The sequence below is a fragment of the Taudactylus pleione genome, unplaced genomic scaffold, assembly GCF_031769625.1.
Source record: "Taudactylus pleione unplaced genomic scaffold, aTauple2 ptg000066l, whole genome shotgun sequence".
Classification (NCBI taxonomy): domain Eukaryota; kingdom Metazoa; phylum Chordata; class Amphibia; order Anura; family Myobatrachidae; genus Taudactylus; species Taudactylus pleione.
The window spans coordinates 9,773,543-9,793,876 of NW_028284468.1; the positions used below are offsets into that span (position 1 = coordinate 9,773,543).

Consider the following 20,334-nt stretch of genomic DNA (forward strand, 5'->3'; position numbering starts at 1 on the left):
AGCTGGGAAACTTTTTTTTTTTGTAGGTTTGCAATGACAGTATCAGCAAATTGATGCTTGATATTGTCTTTGTGAACAGGACACCATAGTACGGTCAGAATAAGGACAGCAGCTTCCCTACTCTGCTCTGAACTTGTACTGAACGTAGGAGTCTCTCAAGGGTGTGTATTAAGTCCCTTTTTATATTCTTTATATACTTCTGATTGTACTTCATATATGGAATCCAAATGTTCTTGTAAAACTTGCAGACGACACCACGCTTGTGGGTTTGATTAGTAAGGGTGAGGAGGACGGTTATAGGGAGGAGGTGAAGCAGCTTGTTAAGTGAGGGGAGAATAATAATGCTGCTCAGTAAGAAAACTAAGGAGGTGGTGATCGATTTTTAGAAGATCTAGAAACACCACCCCACAGCCATTGTTTTTTGAATGGCGAGAAGATAGAGACAGTTAGTGGTATTGTTTTTAGGAATTTTACTGAGAATTAATCGTGGTCTTCTCACATTTCAGCTGTGGTTGGAAAGGCTCAGCAATGCCTTTTCTGCTCGCGAAGACTTCAAGTAGCAGGTTTACCAAAGCCCGCGCTTGTGAATTGCTACCACTGCATATTGGAGTCTTTTGACTTATGCTATTGCGGTGTGGTATGGGAATTCTAAGTGTTGTGATAGCAGCTTTAACACTAGAGAGCTGCTAAGAGAATCATCGGCCAATCTCTGCCCAAGTTGGATGACATCTTTCCTAGGAGGAGTATAACAACGGCTAACAAGATCATCTCTGATCCTAATCATCCATTTACTCGCTTATCTCTTTGTTGCCCTCCAAGAACCGTTACATGTGTCTTGGATGCCGTACCAGTAGGTTGCAGAAAAGTTTCTTTCCTTCCGTAATTGTTAGTTTAAATTCTTATTGTGTATTTAAACTTTTACTGGAGTAGTGAGTGCATTGCATTGTAATTTCACCAATACAGTTTTTAATGTTGTAGTGACCATAAACTATTTGAATTGAATTACACAGTGAGTCTTCAGATTTAAATTCATGTTGCCCAGCAGTTTTCTTTTGATCCTCAATTGCATATATACAACTGCGAACCATTAGTTTGATTTTGGAAAACAAAACATTTCTTTACCCGAATACATTACGTTTCTTTATGGGCTCCTAGACATCCAAAATGATGGAAACAAGAGCAGGAAAACCAGGTAATTTCATTTTGAAAAGTAGCCCTTTGGCTTTAGCACCATTTACATCCTTGTTAGAACACATTGCTGAGGAAAAACAGGTGTATAACACTTCGATTAGTGCTAGATAAGATATTAAAACAGCACTAACTGTTTCATAGGAGCTCAGCTTCCTAATCGGTTTTAGTTTTTAATTTAAAATCAGTGTTGAAATGTATTTTTTGAATCTCATTCAAGATGGATTCCCTTACAGGACAGTTACAAAAGTTTCTGGATACTAGAGAGACAGGGCCAGCTCCAGTGGTCAGAGCACCCTGTGCTGGCCTTCTCCAGTGTGCCCTATGTTCGCACGCGATTGGGACGTGGCCTAATTACCATAGGCCACGTCTCCTTAGCGACTTTATTAGGAGGCATGCCCGCCTCCAAACAACGTCAGGCTGGGGGGAGCCTCACTAGCTGGGATTCCCCCAGCCCCTCTCCAGTCACTGAATGGATGTCGCGCGCAGCATCTATTCAGAGTCTCCGGGGTCCAGCACCGCAGCTATTGGGATCCCCAACCTCCCAATTTGACCACCAGCGGGCCACTTCGGCCCACGGGTGAAACAGCGTGACAGTACTGTCCCGTTAAAATCGGGATGTTGGGGAGGGGTGCGCCCTCTATGGCTGGCGGCCCTGTGCGACCACACAGGTCGAACACCCCTAGGGCCAGCCCTGCTGAGAGAGGGATAAAAGAAACTAGGAGCTGGATTCAAAGTGGTCGACAAACTTGATGGTTTGTATACAACTCTTATGTTTATTGATCAGCACACGTGCAGGATCTGTATCATGTGCCAATCAATGGCTGCGAGTGACTTGGTCCATATTACAAAATGGGGGCGTTGCCCCTATTTTGTAGGCATGCGAGGTCAGGGTTTGAGCCTTCCAACGCAGATTTCCTGACCCCAGCTGGGCGGTTCAAGCAGCCAGTTAGATTAGTCTTACTCAGGAAGCCGATGGCTGCGACCATCACAACCGATGGTCGCAGTCTAGTGCTGCACCTTTGGAGGCAGACTTGTATCTGCAATGTCGGCAGGAAGAGTCTTTTCTCCTTAGGACTCCTTCTGCGGCATTAGCATATTAACTATGGCATTGCACAGCCACTGCATACAAAGATAGAGCAATTGTGCAATACTGTACAACTATGAATTGGGCCATGTCTGTATTTGACTCACATGTAATACACCAGCCTTCACCAGCTTTACCCCTACACCATTTCCTCTTCCCATCATGACAGCAGCTCTGTCTGGGCCTAGTCCCACCCCTTTATTCAGATCAATGGCAAGTTTTTTTAAAGTATTAAGTATAGCAACAATAATTGTACTAGCTATACCATCCTCAATAGTAGCGATATGTCTTAGTGTTGTTTTCCCCAGGCCCTCGCTGGTAACGTTTTATAATTTATATTATATATGTTTTATTTTGTAGTTTACTATATCACGTGATTGATCACAGATTATGCCAAATACAGCAGTTCTTCTTTTAGATTTTCTCCATCTGTTTCTGCCAGTGTCCATCATTTGCAAGACTGGGGAATGGTGCAGATAAACCCTGCTAGGACACTATTCCCTTTTCTTAAGGAAACACATTTTGTTTTATTCAAATTTAATGAAAAGTGTGAAATATGTAAGCAATTAACATACATGTCATTGTACACTAACTACAAAAGCTATAACCAAAAAACTCACTAACTACCTGCAGCTCTATCAGGAACCAACATTTTGCTTCTGCAACATGTTCCTTAGCTATCCAGTAAACTGTTCTTAATTGTCTTCAGTTTCATCTGTATTTATGTGACTTTTTCAGCATGTATAACGACTTGTTATACTCACACAATTAAAAGGTCTTTCACATGTTGTCCAGATGGGTTGGGTACAGGATGCCGGTACCAAGAATCCTGACGACCATATACTGACCAGTCGGTAAGTATCCTAACCATCCCTGCAGCCTAACCCCAATACTTACAGTCAGGAAGCCAGCACCTGGATTCTGACAAGTGTTGGGATTACTGTGATGGCATCCCAACAGCTGGCATATAAACTACATCCAGTCTAGATGCCCGGTCTCTACTGCTCAATATTTACATGTCTCTGTAAAACGCTGTTAGAAATACTTACAGCCACTTGCAAATTAAACTCTTCATCTTTGCTTTACAAGTTGCACAGAATATTCCATTTTCCAGTAAACACTTTGACATCTTGCTGCAGAGCTACAAATGGAGAGTACTGTATGCGTTTTAGAAAAATTAAAACTTTGAAAGGAAGTTAGACTGAGAAAAACAAATAAACCCACTACAGACCACAATGAGTTGGCTGCCCAGGATGAGAAACTGTCTGCTGGTGATGGCTATGTCTGGAAATCACACATACAGAGGAATTCTCTGCTGGTGGTGGCTGGTCTGTTTGGAAATCGCACCTATGTAGTGGTACTGGAGCCTGGCAGTGGTTAGCTGGGTTGCTGGTAGGTAGTGTGAACGCAGCTGAAAATCAGTCAAGTTTGTATTAGAAAAGCTTTAAGGCTTGGAAGGAAGTTACATATATACAGAAAACTTAGGCACCTCAGCAGACCTTCCCCCCCCCCAAGAAAATAATGTAAATTATCACTTTTACACATGCCGGGAAGGGCACCTATGCCCATCTTTTCAGTACAGATGTGTCCACTTACATCTTTCCTTGTGTGTTAAACAGCCCTTCTAGTTGCGCCATGCCGTGGCTCCGTAGGGCAGATGCCTTTTCATGCAACTTTTTACCTTCAAATGCGTCTGGTTTGAGCCGCTGACACTAACATAGCGTTACGCATGAAGATACAGCCAGTCTCACACAGAATATAGGCATGCCGCTTATCATTGTAATCGGCAGAAACTGCTTGTGGGTCGTATCCAGGGCACTTTCAGAATAATACATTTGAAGGTAAAAAGTTACAAAGATGCACAGCGCTCAGGCATTATGTGTAACATGACATGTAGTGCACAGAGGTAATATGTAGGTGTATTTCAATACATGTGGACAGAAAATATTTATAAATTGTATATATAATATGAACTGTATCCTCTGCCATATCATTCCAGCCCTCTGCCATAACAGAGCCAAAATAACTGGACCACCAGTGTCACTATTATATTTATTTTGTGACTAGTAAGGTAGAGGACTGTGACAAGTGTGGATACAGTTAAAGACAAATATAATTGTATTTTTTGTTTAATGCTGCCCCTGCCTAGCATGTCTACACAAATCTGATCACACTGTTTCTAGGGAGAGGGTAAGTAACCTTTTGTTTTAATTGGTCCTGGGGTGAGTGGGGTCATAATATATTACTTTTCATGCAATGCATACTAGCACCCTTCAGGTAGGCCAGCTGTGCACAAATCTCTCTACCCTCACAATCTCAGCTCCCACTGTGTCCCTACTTAAAGTTTAAGATCATGCTCCATGCAGCCATACGCTGCCAGCAGATGAAGATTAACTCCTCTGGCCAGGGTGGCCTGCTGATCAGTATGCCCACCTGGATGTTGACATCTCTCCACTTCACTGGTACGCTAATCAGGATTCCACCCAGGGGGACGATGATGCACCCTCTTCTGCATGGTGTGACTGGCCTGCTTACCGAGTGCAAATGCCATGGATGGCCATTGACATCTCTTCCCACCATTGCCTACTTATAGGGATCTGCCCTGGATGCAGAGAATACAACTTCTTAACATACAAAGTCAAGATTTACTTTGGAGGGCTTGCATGGAGTCCAGAGATGCGTTCAAGTCTACTTCGTTAAGTTTTCTTTCTGGATCAGTGACAAAATAAACCCAATTTCAATAGATTATGAAAAATTGTGATAAATCTGTATCAAGTCTCATGAATAAGTCAGGCCATGCCTCACATAGGCCACTCCTTGCCAGCAACTGGTTAGACTAGGTCCACACCTGGAAATCTTGTCTGTCGACCCAGGGTTCCACAGACAGAGCAGACGATTGGCAAGTCAATACACACTTACCAATCTGCCATTCAATAAGTCTGCACTGACATCACAACTCAACAGGCATTTACATTTGCCTGCCCAGGTGACATGTCAGCAGGTCGCCCGTACACACAGCCAGACATGTCGATATATCGGCATCAGCTGTGGTGCAGGGCCCAACGCGATATGCCTGAACTACATTACTCACAGACATATCTGTAGACATGCACTAGTGATACTGTAGGTCACTTGTCGGCTGAACGACATATCGCATAGTGTACACCCAGGATTAGGCTGCATACTGCTTCAAACTACAAAACAAATGCCTCTACTGTGCCTTAAGGCACACATCAAAACGACTGCACGATTACAACAGTGTAATCGTGCAGTCGTTTGTCAGTCTGTGCCTACAATGAACGTTCAGTCAGTCAGTGTAGGCACATCAATCATCCACTACCAGGCTGAATCTGACGTTATCGTCAGATTGTACAGCATTTTCGTGCGATGACTGATGTCAGAAACGACCATCAGGAGTGCGCATCGCTGGTCATTTCCGACCTAAAAGTGCATGATTTGTGCACGATCACTATGTCATAATCATGCAAATCGATCAGTATTATCGCTAAGTGGATGTGTATGTTAAGACATAGATCCACTGTAAGGATTTCGCTTTTCATCCAATTCATTACCAGTAGCTCGTCCGTAATGCTATGTCTTATGAAGCCTATTCAAACAAGAGATAGGTCAATAGTTATTTGCTTACAAGTGACAAGGAAAAAAAAAAAAAAAAAAAAAAAACATATTGCACTTTTGTGAAAGTACAAAAAACAATTGCAAGCAGTGTGTGCTATTTGACACAGAAAAGCACAGTTTATTTAATAAAATGTAACAGCAGTTATCTTACCACATCAATAACAAAGTTCGTAGGGCAGCTGTGCAAATGCCCTCCGGGTTTCCATATTGAAATGGAAGGCAAGACATGGCAGGACCAGAGGCTAGTAATGAGGGAGAGCAGTACAATTAATTTGTTTAAAATTTGACAACACACTGCTGTGCTGCCCAGAAGCCAGCTTGATTGAGGACCAGTTAGTGCAAATAGCTTCTCAGATATTGAGAATGAATAATTGCGAACAGACCAAATTCCCTTTAAAACACATCCCTTTATTTTCAATATGAAAGCACAGTCTGAGGTTTATCGTTTCATTTGAATTAAGATCTGCTCAAGGAAGGGCACAAGCCAGAGAGGACAATACTCAGAACTTTCCATTACCCTGTACAGTATCTCAGAGTCAGTCTTTCATCATTGCTTAACATATAGAAGGCTACTCCATTAGGTGTGAATCACATTCCATAAAGAGATTCCGCATTGCGCCTATATAGCAGATTTTCATTAGCCCCTGTAGAGGTGCGCACAAAAATCTGAGGCCTGCTAATTGAATTGACCACAGAATCTGCAGTAAAAAGTTAAGTATCAAACCATAAGCAATTCAGAGAAAAAACAAACAAACAAAAAACAAAACAAAACATATGGCTGCCTTTGCCAACTACATCAGTATCATGTGTCCAATCAAGTGTAACAGGATAATCAGATGCCAAATTGTTTTGTGAATATTGGGAACAGCAAGGTAGAGTAGTTGGCATCTTACCATGTATAATAAATGCAAATATAATGGACAGATAATTAATAGCATGATTTTCAAAAGTAAATTTAGTTCTTTGCATTCACAGCACAATGCAGGCGCAGAATTACAGAAATATTTAGGAAATCGAAGCAAAATATGGAACTAACAAGTTTACCAATATATCAACAGGACTGTACACATGACCAAGTATAGGTTAAAAAAAAAAAAAAAGTGTAACATCACCCAATGAAAGGCAGAGATAAATAACATAATGAGCAACAGAAGGTTCCCTTAAAAAAAACCCACAAGACAAATAATAAATATGTATTTACATCATCACAAAAGGTTCACTTCAGATTAATTAGCTCATAAAAGATGTTGAAGTCTGGATCTGTAGTGCTGTTGAATGCAGAAAGAAAAGTATCAAAGCACAGTTCACTAGTTACATTTATTCTCCCCTCTGATAAATGTCCATTTGATAGCATCACTGTATATATTCCAGAAACTAAACTAGGCAGAGGCTCTCCAGTAGTGCTCATTGCACCATGCCCAAGACTACTGTGCCAGTGATGGCAGCTGTGACAGAGTAATATAGTGCCAGACACACAGACGGCAGCAGCTCTTTCTGAACCAGTCTCTTCATTACAGCATATAAGGCCCCCAAACAAAGCCTTTAACCTGACAAGACAAGTAGCAGCATCCATAGCGATGGCAGTCTTACATAAACACAAGGCTGCTGGGAGAGGGGTTACTGAAATAAAATGGTCTGTTCACCCATTCAGCACTGAGAAGGTAGAACATGCGGTATAGATGACCTTTAATGATGAGTTTTAATATAAAGCACTGTCAGGCATATAATCTATTTTACTGGTAGCACAAGTTGACACAAGAACTCTGTGTCCCAGAATGTTTAAAACAGAGTTTAGGATTTTAAAATGCAACGGTGGGAGCAGCGCTATTGACTCATGTCCTATTTTTGATATGCTTCTTCTGCACATAATGTGTGAAAAGCACTATAAAAGTCATATAGGAAAATAGCCAAAATCTCAAATTAAAATATTTTTAAGTGTCCTATAATACAAATGCACGCAGTAGCCAAACAGTAAGGACTTCCTCCCTGGATCATTTTCAATTACAGTTCAGCACAAAAAAAAAAAAAAAAAAAACCTTCTATTGTAAATAAGCCACACTTTTCTCTTCATGTTAACACAAAGCTCTAACTGGTTTCAAAGTACAAGTGTTATATTAATTTAATGACATGTTGAGACAATGAAAGTATGTTCCCATGCATAGAGAGGATTAATTTGATTTAGACATTTGCATTGCATGTGTAGCTGTCGCCTAATAATCCCCACAGATAAGAGCACCCTAGGCCTCTAAACTCATTTGAAAAAACAAATAAAACCACACTTAGCTGGTTACATATTAAATGATGTGTACCCAGCCGATCTATTGTGTGGGACTTAACCAGCGAGGATGCCAGCATCAGCAAGTGCATACACACTTGCTAATGCCGGCAGCGATGGCGGGGTGGGGGCATTAGAGGGGGCCATGCAGCATTCGGCAGCATGGCATCACTAACGACATCCTCAGATCTTTCTGCAAGTACAAAAGATCTAAGGATGCGATGGATGACCAGCGGTAGTGCGCGCATCGGCATCGTGTGTACACACTAGACAATATGAGCGTTTTGGCGTTCCGATGCGTCAGAATTGGCCAAATCGCTCAAAATATTGTTGGGGGGGCAAATCAATAGTCAGGGAATTAGCAACAGTCTAAAGTGGCAGGGAGCCAATTCAATGGATTTGGGTTACCAGCCCAGAGGATGCACTTATGGATTTCTGATAGCACCCTCCTGGAATCTACATTCACATTCTTCTTTGTCCATAGAGGCCAAGCCCATTTAACCACTGAGGGGTGGGTGGGGGCAGGGGATGTGCCAACTTCTCCATTCTCCTCAACTGGAGCCAAAACTTTATAAAATGTCAAATCATACCTGCATGACTTTCCTTTTCAAACATGACAGTCTACTCAGGTAGACAATATTTCAATCATTCAAGACAGGTGCTATCCTGAAAGGGGGAAATCTTTAGAATGAACACATCTGGGAAATAACACTAACAGTTTAGCAATTAATGTCAGCACTCCAATAATAGAGGTGGCCGCCTACCAGAGGTGGTGCTTGGGATAGGCATAATGATATCCTTACAAAGATCATAGGATCAAATAGGGTTGAGGTTACCAAAGTGTTAAAAAAAAATATATATATATATTTTTTATATATATATATATATATATATATATATTTTTTTTCAATATCAGACTAGATGAGCCAAGAGGTGCTTATCTGCCATCAAATTATATGTTTCTATGAAACGTAGCTTCCTTATTTGCCAATACAATAAAGTCAATTTGAAAAGGTGGACATTTTATTTACCAACATAGAAGATGGTATAGGATTAGTCTCAAGCAGCTCATATGCCGCACTTTACTGCAGCAAACTGCTCCCTCCACTTTTCAAGTTTGTCACAGATAACGTTAATCAGCAGATATGGCCGTTATGTAAATAGCATAATTCCATATAGACAGCATAAATGCACATCAATTCTTGACCCAGTTCTTTAAAACTACAAATAGCATGACATAGAGATATGCACAAATTAGTTTAAATCTGTTAAATTTATGCTACATGGATTTACAAGGTGAGCTTGTCCTCCCACTCTACCATCTCATCTTACTGAGCTAGGTGCCAGGGGTCAAGCCCACTGATACAGCCATTTAGGCCGATTTCAACAATGTCACTGCACAAGAGTAACGGAACATTTTGTAATGAGTTTAGAGTGCACCACACTAAAGCTTGCTTAAAAGGTTAGCAGGTCATTCTTTTTGGAAGGGATATTATCCTAGCTTCCACTACTGACATTTAATGAGAATACACACATAGGGCCATATTCAATTAGTTTCGCGTAAACGATAAAAAAAAAAAAGTTTTGCATGCCGGACTTCTCGCCTACATTGCGTATTTTAGCCGCAGAAACTTATCATGCGTGCACTCGCTATTCGCCCTATTCCTATCAAATTCCAAAAGATGCAAAAACGGCGACACGGGAAGTCAGAACAGGTGGAAAGTGGTGTCAGAATCGGGGAAATCAGCCTGACCCCCGCCCCCCCCCCCCCCCCAAAAAAAAAATAAAAAAAAAATGCAGAAACATTGGGGGATCCTTGCACAAGTGGTAAAGGATGGCATACAGCAGTATTTTTTGGTGAGAATAAGTAGTCCTGTCAAATTTGGGGTACCTGAAAATAGTTGCAAGCTTCTTTTATTGTCTCTAAAGTGAAGTTTTAGTAAAAGTTAAATTCCGCCCTCATAAAAGCACCTGCAATCCCCAAAACACTTAAGGTTCTGGGGCTGCTCTAAGAAGGGGTTATTTCGCTAGTATGCGAACTTGTCCCCTAATTCAAAGTACTTTTTTTGGGGTGTTTAGATTTTTTCCTTGAATTTTTTGACAGTTGTCTTTTGGGGGGCTGTCCCAAGGGTTCTGAGTGGTTTCCCCACCTTGCACCCCAAAACAAAAAATTTGCACTTTTCTCCTGCTATTCAGAGGTGAATCTTTTTCGCCTATTACACTGCACTGACTTTCCGCGTACGCGAAAAGCGGATGGAATTGAATACGGAGATAAGTTTCCCACAAGCGAAAAGTTGCAATAGGCGATACTTTTTCGCAGATCTTTGCGGTTCGCTTCTAATTGAATACGGCCCTAAGTCTATTACCTGCTCTGCTAAAACTAATTAGGATGAAACGTGACCCTCCGTATAAAGAATTGAGATACTTATTTTGTTCAAAAGGCGTGACCCCCAGCAAAGACAGACCAGTTTTACAAACTTTACGATTATAACCCACCTGCAAACCCTGTCTTAAGCCGCGTATCCACTACACGAGAAAGATTAGTGATTGAAAGAGGACAGTTATAGTTCAATTGCTCATTAATCGTGCAGAAAAATGTCGGCATCAACCAGTGATGCGCGTTCCTGCTGGTCGTCTTTGTCGGCATCGCTCATCACCCGAACATGACGGTCAACCTGACTATATCGTCAGGCTGAGCATGTTCGGGGATGAGGGAGCTTGCCTGCACTGAACGACATATCGTTCAGTGTGGGCTCTGCAGAGTATAATGAACGACTGAACGATAACGTTCTGTCCTTCATTGTCAGCAAATGGATACGCACCTTTACTGGGTCTGTAAGTAGACATGCCATACCCTAGCTGATCGAATCAGATTAACCTACAATAACTTCCACATACAGTGGTCCTTGTGACATGGCATTAAAAATCTAATACATTTTGGAAGGGAGGAGAATTTTTTTTATCCTAGCAGCGATTGGTCTTTTACTGTCAGTCAAGGGAACCAAATTCAGTTAGGCTGGGTACACACCTAGTAGATATATCTGCAGATCGAGTGATCTGCAGAGGATGGTTGTTCATACACACTGAACCACAACCTTTTCCCGCTGCGACCCCCTCCCCACACCTGAAAGTGTACGGGCACACACACAGCATGATGGACAGATATATCTGCAGATATAACCACCATCGGCTGCGCAGCATAGCCAACGCAATATGTCTGAACGACATTGCTCACAGACATATCGCTAGTACACACTGGTCAATTGATCGCCCAATATATCTGCCAGTGCGTACCCAGCATTACACTAAACCAGCAGGGGGGAGTGCAGACTCTACATTACCTTACTACAAACAGTGACTGGCTACACTGTAGAGCACGGATGGGGAACCTCAGGCCCGGGGGCCATATAAGGCCCTGCGGAATCATTTAGTCTGGCCCTCTGAGCTTTTCTCTGCTAGCCTCATCTGGCTGGCAGGCTGCCTAGAATGGCACCCTGCAGCCAGAATCTATGCAGCAGTGCTGCCTGGAGCGTCCTTAGGATGCTTCAGACGGTCAAAACGCTGCCCTTACAGCTCAGGACGCTCCGGGCATTGCTGTAATCACCGGAGATTGTGGCCTGCCCCCTTGTGACATCACAGGGAGGGGGCGTGGCCTGCACCAGGTCCACAAATAGTGTTAAATATATCAAAATGGCCCTCGGCAGAAAAAAGGGTCCCCACCCCTGCTGTAGAGCATGCAGTAAAAAAAAGCCTAAAATATAAGGTTATTAAAAATTACAACCTCTGTAATTGATAGCATAAAAGAACCTGTTTAAAATATATATGTCCTATTGATGTTGGTTATCAGTAGATTACATCATTAGGAAGGAAAACTCACTTGTTGACGCCCATGGCTGTTAGTAATGAGCGCCCAATGGAGCAATTCAATTGTTCCTCCGATCTGCAGCGAATGCCACAAGTGCGCAGATTTTTGCTCTAAATTTTACAAAAAGAAAATCTAGTGTTTGGGGACACGAACAAACACTTTGTGCAGGTTTAGCAGCTTTACTAATCTAAACCCAGTGCTACTGGGCGCGACTGACGAAAAAGGCATGGGAGCCACCCACAAAATTTAATATTGCCCACAGATATCCCATCACTTTAGACAGATTGGGCACGAAAGAAAAAACAATTGAATCCCCCCTTCATGTTCAGTTAAATCTACAATGTGATCTACAGAAACAAAACTTCCGTCATTTAAGTACAAAGACGAGTCTTTAGTCTCAATTAATATGTAGTTTCTGGATCTCATCTTTTTTTCTTTTTTTAATACACTTCCTATATTACCTGTAAACTTTTCTGAAACATTCAGCAATGAAAAGTGAACAATGTCCTAAAACACTAATTCGGACTCACGGCTTTAAAATTAAAGGACAACCATCCTACTTCAACTTGTGCATTACATACAGCATGATTTAATAAAATACACTTTCCCATGGAATGAGAGAATCCTACACTATTCACTGTAAAACACGACAAAGATGCACTAATGAATATAAAGAACACTCTTGAAAATACTTCCGTATGGTTACGTGATAATTTCCCTTTAAGTAAGCCAGACCTGAGCCAATAGTAAAAAGATAAAAGATAAGGGGGAAGGCAGAATTGTATTCCCTGACCAGCTTCAAAGCTTGAATCAAAAAGAAAGCATAACAAATTAAAAAAAAAATAAAAAAAGTTATACAAACAAAAATATAAGGTACCATTTTGAAATACAGGCTTAAAACCCATCTGCAATAAAATACCATACAATCTCTGGGTCTGATGTTAAGACCTGAGCATTTTAAATAAAAAACAGAATTAAAAACCGGAAACTCCAATCATTTCATTCTTGAATGGAAATGGTAGGTAGGGAGAGCATCACGTGCTACTTCCCCCATGACTATGTCCATATGTACTCCATCAGTAAAACACATTTCCGTTTCACAATCACCAAACCAACAAATGAACAATCTCTCAACAGGTAGGAAAAAAATTAAACCCTTAATCTCCATACACATAAAAGTGACCCACAGATTCTTCGCAATCATATTAAGACCAGATGGAAAATCTTCCAGGCTTTGTAGGAGGATCCCTTGATTGCTTCTGTCTTTTTGGTACCCATACAGAGGGTCATGCTTTCTGCTCCTTTGCATGCATAGCCTCCCCTGTCTGGCCACTCCAGGAGAGAAATCATCCATCCAGTGGCTTTCCTAGGTAGACCAAAGTCACTTCTGTGTTTCCATACACTGCAGAAACTGCTGGAAATAGAGAGGTCTTTGGAAGTCCTCTAAATGCCACTCCTAAAAACTCAAATCCACGCTCAAAGGCCAAGGTCTTATCTTCCATGTCCAAAATTACTCTGATCCTTTCACCTATCTGCAGTTGAAGAAAAACAATAAATAAAATACATCTGTGACATTGTCCAAAAGAACAAAATATATTTTTTTTAGCAAGTTTATCAACAGGATTATAATATTTGTAATTATTGCTACAGAATATAAGTGTATAAATAAAGTTTTGTTTGGTTCAAGACAAATAATGTTAAATAGTCTATCTTGCATCAATTAAAAGAATATCCTGATGCACAATGTAATTATGGAAATACTGGATTCCCAAAATAAAAAGAAGATGTATTGATCCCAACACTAATCCCCCCCCCCAATATGCTGTGCATGAGGGATTCAACACAATTCAAATTACTCAATGTATTCTTGGCATGGTAATGGAAAACCAATAATAAAAAGCTTTGTAATATAGTTTATTTGCAAATTATTCAGGTAACTTGATTAATACCAAAATCTCTAGGGAAAAGTAACTACACAAAAAGAAATAGATAATTATCACTTGCTTAACATAATAATTAATTTGAAATGTTTCTCTATGATGAGAATTACTACAATTAAAGAGCTACTTTTTTACTCACCTGATATTTGGGTGCATTATTACACTGTGGAAAGCTTCCATTGACTTCACCATTATGCAGCAAGTTATTATCAACTAGGTTCCAGCCCCAACTTTGGTCATCGCTTCCAAGAAGTGCCACATAACCCTGACACTGCATGGGAGCCCGTTTTGTAGCAATGCCAATAACTGCAACAGTGCCAAGTGGCCCTTCCCACCATACCTCCCAGGCATGACGCCCTTCACTGAAGCCAATTTTGGTACGTGCCCCATCAGTGCTTTGAGCAATAGGATTCCGGTGTAGAGTGAATCCGTTTTTCTTAATGTAAACGTTCCTAGAGCAGTCGCTGGAGCTAAAACCATGCTGGAAGGCTCGAACCTGCATTTAAAAAGAATGTTCTACATGAAGAGATTCACTGAGGATGACAATACATATTTTTTAGAGCACTGCTTCTACAGGAAACTGAAGTGTGCTTTTGAAAACCAGTTCTATTAATTATAAAAACACATAGGGGGTGATTCAATTCATGCACCATTGAACAGCCCCAGAAAGGAGCTCCCAGAGATATTCAATTGACTGTGCTATCAAGTCAGACTACAGGAATCTGCTTGCAGCCTCCTGAGGTGCGATCAGAAATCAGACTTGAGTGCCAGCCGCGATGCTGTTTTCCGACTTAGCGTGCTGCTACGAGACTCGCAGTTGGCACTATAGTTGGAGCATGCCAGTTACCACAACTGATCATCCAGGTTGAGGCAATGCAACTTGCATCCTGCAACTTAAGTGTTTCAAGTCAACTTATTCTTTTCAACAGTATTTCTCAAACTTTCTTGAATCATGACACCCTAGAGTATCAGCATTTTCTGCAAATCAGCCCTAGACCAAAAGTTTCTTATTGAAAAATTCAAGAACTAAATTAAGTCAATTGTGCTTACCTGTAATCCTTAAGCTGGATACACATTATACGATATACCATCCCGACACTGATCGGAATGATGTATCGTATACACAGTATAGTATGTGTGTCCGACCCATCGTTTATTGAGTAATCCCATCTGCAGCCTGCACGTCCAATGAGACGATTCAATAAACTACGGTGTGGATGCATGCAGCATGTAACGAGACATTGCGCTGTCATACGGCTAATTGTGCAGAGCACTATGTATTGTTATATTGTACACCAAATCGCTTGGTTGCATAGTCGTAAGGTGTGTACCCAGCTTTGGGTTCAGCTATATGGTGCTGGACAGGATTCTGCTCCTGTTTGTCCACACGTTATGATTGGCAGTACTTTTATATTGGTTCTGCCTAGCACATTGACCATAGATAATGTGATGTGATTCTGGACCGCCAACCTGTTGCACCCCTGCAACCACAGCCTTACAACATACCAGTGCTTTGAATTAACGGCAACATCAGAACTCACCGTTAAACACACTACCATCATGAACCCAATAAGGGAGTAGGATCACCCAACACAACACCTCCTACAGTGGATACCCATCCTGCGCAGGGAAGGTATATTTCCCCTTCAGTTTCTGTACCTGGAAGTGACGTGGGGTGAGGGCAGAAGTGAGTTTTCCTACCCATACAGTCCACAAAAATAAAAGTTGTCCCCTCGCGGGTTTGCTTTGTTCGCCAGCAGATTATATTCCCCCTCTATGCCCATGTGGACGGTAGGGTATGACATTGGACAGTGGCTGATGAGTTCCACCCTTTGGGCAGTTTAAACCCAATAATTCTTTCCAGGTAGCAGCACCCTGTCCAATACCCAAGAGCCCAGATATCACCCTACGAAACCTTCTGTATAGGAATAGATACGTTTCCCATAAGAGCTATGAATAAGAGTGAGGTGGACGAAGGTTCCCATTACTGACAATGCCCAGGGGGGAGGAGTGTGCAGGCACCGTGCCCCAGCATCATGAGTGTCAGGCAGAGCCCTCACCTTGGCCTTGTAGCTGGGCAGGTTGCAGAGCACGTCGGTGCGCAGGGCCTCCTCGCTGACGGTCCGCAAGCACAGGCTCCTCCACACGTCGCTGTTCTCGTCCCCGTGCAGGCAGCGGTGCCAGTGCTTACATACCAGGCCGCAGCTGCGGAGGTCTGACAGCTCCAGGTAGGAGAAGACCAGCTCCAGCACACGGCTCGGCAGCCGTCCGGTGCCTAAGGCGGGCGGCGGGGGTGGAGGAGGAGGGGGAAGCGGCACGGCGGGAGCAGCAGAGGGAACGGCGGCGGCCGCCATTCCCTCCGTATTTCCCGGTACCGGCGGCTCAATTACCTCCACACTCCCTCATCACCAGGCGCCGAGCAACAGCATCCTGCTGCATCACGTAATCGGCAGCCAATCGACGGCCGAGCCCGCACAAATAACTCAGTGAGCAGCCAATCAGCCGTTAGGTGACCAGAGGATCTACCAAACTCTTCCTTCCTGCTTTCACCCTCCCGGGTTCTACGTTGCGCGGCCGGCCTCCTTATGACAGTGCGACAGCCAATCACAGGGAGGTGGTCTGCTGCGCATGCGTCGCACACAAAATGTGTGACTGTCTACCAATCAGAGCGTGCTGTAATGACTTCAGCATGGAGCTGGCCAATGTGGGCGTGGCGCGTGTGCTCTCTGGAGAGAAGAACACAGTCAGCTGCTGCCGCCGCCGCCATTCAGTCTGTGACAGCGAGGAGTCTGCTCTGCTACTCTCCTGGAGCCAGGTCAGGTCTGTGTGCGATTCCGGAGCTCAGAGCCCGTTGACAGGCGCCTGCTCTCCACCGTCACCCTCCTCTATAGCTGGCTTGTGGTAAACCCGTGCATGCTGGTGCTGTGAGACGTGGTCAGCCTCTGGCTACCAGTGCATGCTGGTATTTGTAGTTCCACAACATCTTGAGAGCCACAGTCAATGCTAATTTCTGTATGGAGCAGCGGTGGGCAATAAGCGGCCCTCCAGCTGTTGTTGAACTGCAAATCCCAGCATGTTTGACAACACTTTTAGCATAGCCAAATGGCAAAACTGGCAAGGCATGCTGGTATGTGTAGTTCTACAACAGCTGGGTGTGGGGGCACTTGTGCAGTCTGGTAGATGTGCTGTAGTATATAAAAAGAATAACAAGTCACAGTATGCTGTAGGGGCTGAGCCACAGCCTGGGCCTCCATACATACAGCCATGTGACACCTAACATCTGTAAATACTGAAAGTTTCGGAGAGCACTTGTTGATCATCTTCACTTTGACATATTTGTGATGTAAATAAGTAATTTGGAAATAAAATACAAAAAAAGTTAGGGGGAATGTATTTTGAATGTCTAAGTTTATTTATTGCCTGGTAGCTCGGTTTGTGATTCATTTTTTTTTTATCCCAACTACCTGCACCTCCTCTAAATTTTGTCTTGCAATGTCGTGTTCGTGTGTCTCAAAGGGGGGAATTCAATTCTACGCGATGTGCTGTTCTGGAATAGTACATTGCGCCCGTCAGAATCGCAGGTTTTCTGGGTGCAAGGGAAAACGTATGGAGTCGGCACTGCCGGAAATGGCTGATATGTGCGCAGCCCATCTTGTTGAATTGATTCGGCCCCACTTTGAGGCCAATAACGAGACATTTAATTGCATTTAATTTTAGTTTTTCTCAGCAATGGTTGCTCTCTTCTCAGGTGTCTGTTGCTAAAGGCAAAGAGCATCTTTAATTATTGTCTAACATTAAGGAGCGTCCCTTATCGCTGGCATAATATTGCTGATTTTAGAAGTAGAGGCTGATAGAATTTGATGTGTTACATTCATGTTAATGCTGTTGGTAATATTATGTTGTTAATGTAACAGGAGAGGAAAGAGATGCCTGTTGTTAAAATGGCTAATTTAACTGTCCCTCCAAGACTCTTCCATTATATGTGGTTAGGTCACTGGATCGCAGTGCTTGCAATACAATGGAGGACTACCTCTATAACCCTTCACTAGAGGTCTATTGAAGGATTTGAACAGCTCATTATATTATCTGGTAGCTGCCCCAAAGTGAGCTGGTGTGATGAGTCAGACTTCCAGTAAGAAAGGGGGTTCTGTGGCAGGGGACCCCCCCTTATTTGGTACATGCAAAGAGGATAATAGTGTACAGGTTACATTAAGTGTACATTAGTTTGTTTTATATTTTGAAAATTCTTTAGTACTGTAGATTACATGCATAGAAATGAGAGCACATTGGCAACTATAGAAATTGCAAACCTGTGGAATAGTCTATTTTGTGCAGGTATTTGTAGCTCTTTAATGCTGCATATATGCTGATCATAATCCTAACCACGATGAAGGATCAACCATGAGTCAGCATGCGATCAGAGCACTTTTAGGTAAAAGAAAGGGGAAGACTGGGGAGGTATTCATCAGTGAGAACCTCACTTGCTGGTAGCTGGTAAAAGTTTAAGTCCAATTCTTACTGTAAGGCACTGGCCTTGGGGGAGGGGCAAAAAAGTGCATCTTACTGACCAAAAACAAATATGGTATTTAAGTCGTAAAAATGCAACTTATTTTAATATCCTCTGCCTACCTAGATATGAGTGGTACAATGACGGCAAGGTGGGACACTGGTCACTCTACTGCGATATTGAGCTTGGCTATCAGCAAAGACAGACTTGTTGCCTCTGGGGCTGAAGATGGGGAAATTACTGTCTGGAGTGAGCAAGGACATCCTGTAGGCAAATTACACATGAATGGTGGCGATGACGTAACTGGTGTTGTATTTTCCCCAATTTCTTCCACTAAGCTCTATGCTTCTCATGGGGAGACTATAAGTGTGCTGGACACTAGGGTATTTGGAGAACCCGTGGAAAACTTCAGTGTCAACAAAGAAGAGATTAACTACGTTTCTGTCAATGAAACGGACAGCCTTCTAGCTGCTGCTGATGACTCTGGTGCAGTGAAAGTCTTGGATCTCGATAGTAAGAGAGTCTGCAGAACATTACAGAGGCATACTAATATCTGCTCCGCGGTTGCTTTTAGACCACACCGGCCGCAGTGTCTTGTTTCATGTGGGCTTGACATGCAGGTACGTTCATTTCTGTCCCTTGATCTTTCATGTACATGATTCACATTCACATCTGAACACTTCAAATCTCCTCAATAGGGAGTACCAGTCTTAAGGTAACAGCAATCTGGGTGCTAGGTTATTACGTGAAACGTTTAATCGCAATGTATCTTCACTCTTTATCCGTTCCAGTATCTTTGAGAGTTGCTTCACGCTTTGCATTTTTCCTTAATCGGGTTTGAAATATCTGACTGTAGAACAGGTTACCGGGATCCTGGCAGAATAGTGGTCTTTTGGCCTGATTCATTACGGATAAAAACGGCGATTACGCACGCAGATGGACAATTGTTGCAAACTGCGCATGCATACTCGAGAAGAGTTGCCCTAGGGAATCAATTAGCCCGTGGTAAATTACCACGCCTATTTGAATCCCCCCCCATGTGTCAACATTCTTAGTGTTGATGTCGAAAACATTGACCGATATTCTGTCCCTGTCGACATTGTAAATGTCGACATGCTGACTACATCCCCCTGTACTAGGCTATAGTAAAAAGCTGCAGATTGTTATCAACATATGTTCTTTATAAAAACAAAAACATACTTTTATGTGAGGTTGCAATTCGGAACCGAAAAGCACCTACAAAGTGACCGTTACCATGTGAATTAAAAAATAAAACTAGATATGTATGCAATGTAGTGCATAAATATGGCACCGCAGTGTGCAGAGAATATTTAATCATTTACATCAGTATTTTATTTTCATTTGTAGGGATGGTATAATGCTAGAAATACATATGTAAATAAACAAATGTATTGTGGTCCTGTAAATTATGTAAATGGAAAATATAAAGCTTTTTTTCCAGCCTTTCCTACTTTTAACATCCTATGTTAAATTACCTATAACTGTATGGACCCACGTGCTGTGATTTTATTTTCTGCAAAGTGCCTTGTGCAATTATTTTATCACTGATCTTTCCCAGGCAGAAATCTTTCAACCACAGGAAAACTGTGAGGTATTAGCCAGCCTGGGAGCAGCAGAGTGCATTCTGAAAGCTTAATCTATCTAGATAGCTTGGTCCTGCTGTGGTGTTGGCTAAGGAAAACCTGCCTGCACTTGGAATAAAATGTTGTTTCCCAAACAGTGTTCAGGGGCAACTGTTTTCTATTTTTGCTAACTACATAAAGTCACTACTAAAGCAAACAAAATTAAAATTTAAGATCTTAAGGGGCAATTCAA

General features: G+C 42.3%; 2 protein-coding genes across 5 annotated transcripts in view; one reads left to right on the top strand and one right to left on the bottom strand.

The window, feature by feature from the left end:
- Positions 1 to 9,968: 9,968 nt before the first annotated feature.
- FBXO45 (F-box protein 45) lies at positions 9,969 to 16,536 on the bottom strand. Its single transcript, XM_088466862.1, has 3 exons — positions 16,052 to 16,536; positions 14,131 to 14,487; positions 9,969 to 13,583 (listed from the first exon to the last, which is right to left on the bottom strand). Exons 1-3 carry the CDS (start codon positions 16,343 to 16,345, stop codon positions 13,398 to 13,400), a joined length of 837 nt encoding a protein of 278 aa, XP_088322988.1. The 5' UTR covers positions 16,346 to 16,536; the 3' UTR covers positions 9,969 to 13,397.
- Positions 16,537 to 16,681: 145 nt separating this feature from the next.
- WDR53 (WD repeat domain 53) overlaps positions 16,682 to 20,334 on the top strand; it is a 42,941-nt gene continuing 39,288 nt past the window's right edge. For 3 of the 4 annotated variants that reach the window (XM_088466661.1, XM_088466662.1, XM_088466659.1), the window contains exons 1-2: positions 16,682 to 16,811; positions 18,625 to 19,118. In XM_088466661.1, coding sequence (XP_088322787.1) covers positions 16,694 to 16,811; positions 18,625 to 19,118 — 612 coding nt within the window. In that variant the 5' untranslated portion in view covers positions 16,682 to 16,693. The remainder of the gene's footprint in view (positions 16,812 to 18,624; positions 19,119 to 20,334) is intronic. The other variant, XM_088466660.1, reaches the window with a different exon arrangement.

What these genes read in the sequence shown, in the direction of transcription:
- FBXO45 (XM_088466862.1), bottom strand. Translation starts at nt 16,345, where the DNA reads ATGGCGGCCGCCGCCGTTCCCTCTGCTGCTCCCGCCGTGCCGCTTCCC. An exon ending in TGCCCAGCTACAAGGCCAAG is followed by an intron (nt 14,488 to 16,051) that starts GTGAGGGCTCTG and finishes TTTTAAATGCAG; the next exon opens with GTTCGAGCCTTCCAGCATGG. An exon ending in ATAATGCACCCAAATATCAG is followed by an intron (nt 13,584 to 14,130) that starts GTGAGTAAAAAA and finishes CTTCAACTGCAG; the next exon opens with ATAGGTGAAAGGATCAGAGT.